The 3,930-nt window shown below is 42.0% G+C and overlaps 1 protein-coding gene across 1 annotated transcript; it reads left to right on the top strand.

Moving 5' to 3' along the window:
- Positions 1-329: 329 nt before the first annotated feature.
- LOC135961204 (uncharacterized) lies at positions 330-3,547 on the top strand. Its single transcript, XM_065512701.1, has 2 exons — positions 330-1,224; positions 1,464-3,547. Exons 1-2 carry the CDS (start codon positions 330-332, stop codon positions 3,545-3,547), a joined length of 2,979 nt encoding a protein of 992 aa, XP_065368773.1.
- Positions 3,548-3,930: the final 383 nt, after the last annotated feature.

The following is a 3,930-nucleotide window of genomic DNA, read 5'->3' as shown; positions in this document are numbered from 1 at the left end:
CCAAACAGATTTTATTAACCAATAACGAATTACATTCGATATTGGTAGACAGGAGTTAGAGGTGAAGGTTGACCACTGTCTCGTAGAGAAAAATAAAGAAAAAACAACATTTTTGGTGTTTAATTAAACTAATAAAAAAAAGGAAAAGAATAATAAAGAGAAATAATAATAAAAGAAAAAAAAACGGATTTAATCTTTTTTTGGTAAAATAAAAGAGGACCTGGAGTGGCTGAGTATACCCCAGCTTCAAACCCGGACAACCGGAAGTTCGTTACATTTGGCGCCCGAGCAGGGACTTTAAGTCTACAAACACGTAATTAGTTATCAAAATGGTACGTACATCATGGGTATATCTTTTGAGGAAGGAAGAGCTGAGTCAGTATCTGGAAGAATTTGCATTAGAGGCGACGGGTTCAGTGGAAGAGATGCGGAGGAGGCTGACAACGTTTATTACTGGAGAACACAAAGATAAAACGCTAGCCAGGTTAGAAGAATTGGAATCGCGACATAGCCGAAGTGCAACTCCAACTGCTCTAGAGCTTCCAACTGTTTCATTTGGCGGAAGGTCCCCTCAACAACCTATATTATCTCCTGGGACGGCGTCGTCGCAACGTGCGGCTAATCACACGCCACAAATGTCTTTGTGGTCTTTTCGTTTTGATGGCGGGAAAGACCCGCTGAGTTTTATGGAAAGAGTGGAAGAGATGGCTGAAGTGTATGAGCTAAACACGGATATGCTACCAAGAACTATGCCGGAACTCTTAAAGGATAGCGCTCTTTTGTGGTTTAGGAATAACATTCGACACTGGCAATCTTGGGTAACCTTTAGACAGGATTTCCTGGCATTTTTTTTACCGCCCTGTTACTTTGAGGAGCTTGGCGATCAAATTCGGAAACGCCAGCAGAAACCTCGTGAGACGTTCCGGAACTACGTAATCGAGATGCAAGACATGATGCGACATGCAGGGTACTCTAAAGATGAACAAGTCGAGCGAATATTTCGGAACTGCGCGGTGGATTATCAGTTGTACATTCGGAGAAACGATTTCAAAACCTTGGACGAGTTGATTAAGATGGCTGAGAATTATGAGGTTATAAGAGCAAACCACCCAGAAGTAGGCCGTGAGTATCGCGAAAACCATCAGACAGGGCCTCGTAGAGATGATCGAACAAGACAAGTTTTAACGTCCGACGAAGCTCCAGCCATTAATCCGGCTACAGCATGTAGAAGATGTGGAGAGGAAGGGCATGGATATCGGTTCTGTCAAAACCCGAGTGTGTTATTCTGTTGGCAATGTGGAAGGAGGGGTGTTAGAACAAGAGAGTGCTGCAGAAGAAACGGAAATCCAGAAAATGCGGGAAATGCCAGAGGTCCACGTCAACAGCAAGGAGAGACGATGGACCAGACCAATCATCCCTTGCCCCAGTAAGATCCTTTAGAATTTCAGACTCCCGTTTATTAGCAAATGTTCACATCGATGGCATTGTTAAAGACGCAACTATTGACACCGTAGCATCAAAGAGTTACATAAGTGAAGCATTGGCGAGACAACTGCGTGGTGCGAGTGATGTAAGGAAAGTGGAAAACAGAATAAGATTGGCGAATGGCGTAACCGTGGACATTAAAGAAGCGGCCGAAGCAGAAGTGAGGTTAGGTAACGGCTTTTGTAGCTTGGAGTTTGGAGTAATGCCAGGTATAATGGATGAAGTTCTTCTGGAGTTAGATTTCCTAAAGAAAATGAAGGTAGAGATACGATGTGCCGACCAGTCCATAGCGTTGGAGACCCAGGAGCAGGTGGTGAGATCGATTGTGAGTGAGCCTGTGACAGCCACCCAAACGGAAGAGGAGAAGATTTCCGAGTTTGAAGGAGTAGAAGGCCCAACAACACTGGGAATTCACAAGATAGTTTTAAAAGATGACAGACCGGTAAGACAAAGGTACATGCAACGGAACCCGGAGATGCAAAGACGAATATATCAGGAAGTATACGATCTAATTTGTAAGGAATATATCGAGCCGTCCAATAGCCCCAAGAAAAACGGTACTCTAAGGTTATATGTAAATTACCGTCAACTGAATGCAAAAACTATCCCAGATGCGTATCCGTTACCCCGAATTAACAACATCCTGGATCGATTACGAAATGCAAAATACATCAGTAGCATAGATTTAAAGAATGGTTATTGGCAAATACCGATGTCAGAAGAAAGTAAAAAGTATACAGCGTTTACAGTGGCCGGAAAGGGACTATTCCAGTGGAAAGTTATGCCCTTCGGGCTAACTTCAGCTCCTGCCACCTTTCAAAGAACTCTAGATAGGGTGATTGGCGCCGAAATGGAACCGTATGCATTTGCTTATCTCGACGATATTGTAGTATTAGGTGGATCACTGGAGGAACACATGAGAAATTTGAAAGAAGTACTGAGAAGATTACGTGAAGCCCGGCTTAAAATAAATGATGAAAAGTGCAAATTCTTTCAAAAGGAGATCAGGTATCTAGGACATCTTGTGACACAGAATGGCATTCAAACTGATCCAGAAAAGGTTGCAGCGATCAAGGATCTAAAGCCACCCAACATCCTGGTACAGGCGTTTTGTACCCCTAACCTCGTTGCTGAAAAAGGGAAACATTTTAGATGGAATGAACCACAACAACAAGCATTCGATTCCCTGAAGAAGCTCCTTACGGAAGCACCCGTTTTGGCATGCCCAGACTTCTCGAAAGAATTTACGCTACAGATAGATGCATGTGATTATGGCATAGGTGCAGTACTTACACAGGAGATAGAAGGTCAGGAAATAGTTATTTCGTATGCGGAGACAAATTATTCGGCCACGGAGAAGGAATGTCTGGCGATAGTGTGGGCTGTGTGGACGGATAAGTTCTCGAAATGGTCGGAGTTAGTTCCCTTACGAAGAGCAACTGGAGAAGCCTTACAGAAAGCGTTTCGAGAACGCATTTTAGCAAATTTTGATGTCCCAAAGATCCTAATCACAGACAACGGGTCACAATTTACCTGTAAGTCGTTTCAGAAATACCTGAAGGAGATCGGAACCCAACAACAACTTACTGCACCCTATACTCAGGAGAATCCTACCGAGCGTGTCAACAGGACGGTCAAGACAATGATATCCCAATACGTGGGTGCGAACCAAAAAACCTGGGATGAACTAATACCTAAGCTACAGTTGGCATTAAATTCATCAAAGTCAGAGTCAACCGATTACAGTGCATCTTTCATCGTCCAAGGGAGAGAACCAAGGTTGCCAGGAGCATTATACGACGAAGTCACTGGAGGCACCGGAACTGAAAATTGTTGCCCAGAAGACAAGGCTGAAATGTTAAAACAAATATTCAGTCTGGTAAAGAACAACTTAGGTAAAGCTGCGAGGGATCAAGCCCGATATTATAATCTACGTCGCAGACCATGGAAGCCGGAAATTTGTGAGTTGGTACTTGTAAAAGAGCATCATTTATCTAACGCAGGTGAAAACTTTGCTGCAAAATTGGCCCCCCAATTGGCCCCAATCTCCAGTGATTGTTGAATTAAGACGAGATGGGCAGAAAAGATATCGCACCGCGCACATCAGTGAAATAAAGAAATTCAACTCCAGTGAAAATGTTTAAAAAGCTAAAGTGTAAAAATATATGAAATATATAAAACCCATTATATACATAAAGAGAGAAAAAAAAAGAAAACAAAAAAAAAGCCAAAAGAGCGTCAAGAAACCAATGTGTGACGTATCAATATAAAAATAATTGCATCAGCAATTAGTATCAAATAAGAAGTCGGCATGTAAGATCCGATCGAGAAGAAACAAAAAAAAACCCTTGGAAAAAAAAACATACAAAGTGAAAAGAATAAATTAAATAGAATTGATAAAGAACCATAGAATAAAATAAAGTGAACATAGAAAAAAAAAGAGAC

The sequence above is a fragment of the Calliphora vicina genome, chromosome 5, assembly GCF_958450345.1.
Source record: "Calliphora vicina chromosome 5, idCalVici1.1, whole genome shotgun sequence".
Lineage (NCBI taxonomy): Eukaryota > Metazoa > Arthropoda > Insecta > Diptera > Calliphoridae > Calliphora > Calliphora vicina.
The sequence above is the reverse complement of the archived record's forward strand: the minus strand, read 5'-3'. Positions and strand labels throughout refer to the sequence as shown.

Bases quoted from the DNA above. Each gene is read 5' to 3' on its own strand.
- LOC135961204 (XM_065512701.1), top strand. From the start codon at position 330: ATGGTACGTACATCATGGGTATATCTTTTGAGGAAGGAAGAGCTGAGT. The intron at 1,225-1,463 runs GTAGAAGATGTG...CCCGTTTATTAG, and splicing joins CATTAATCCGGCTACAGCAT to CAAATGTTCACATCGATGGC.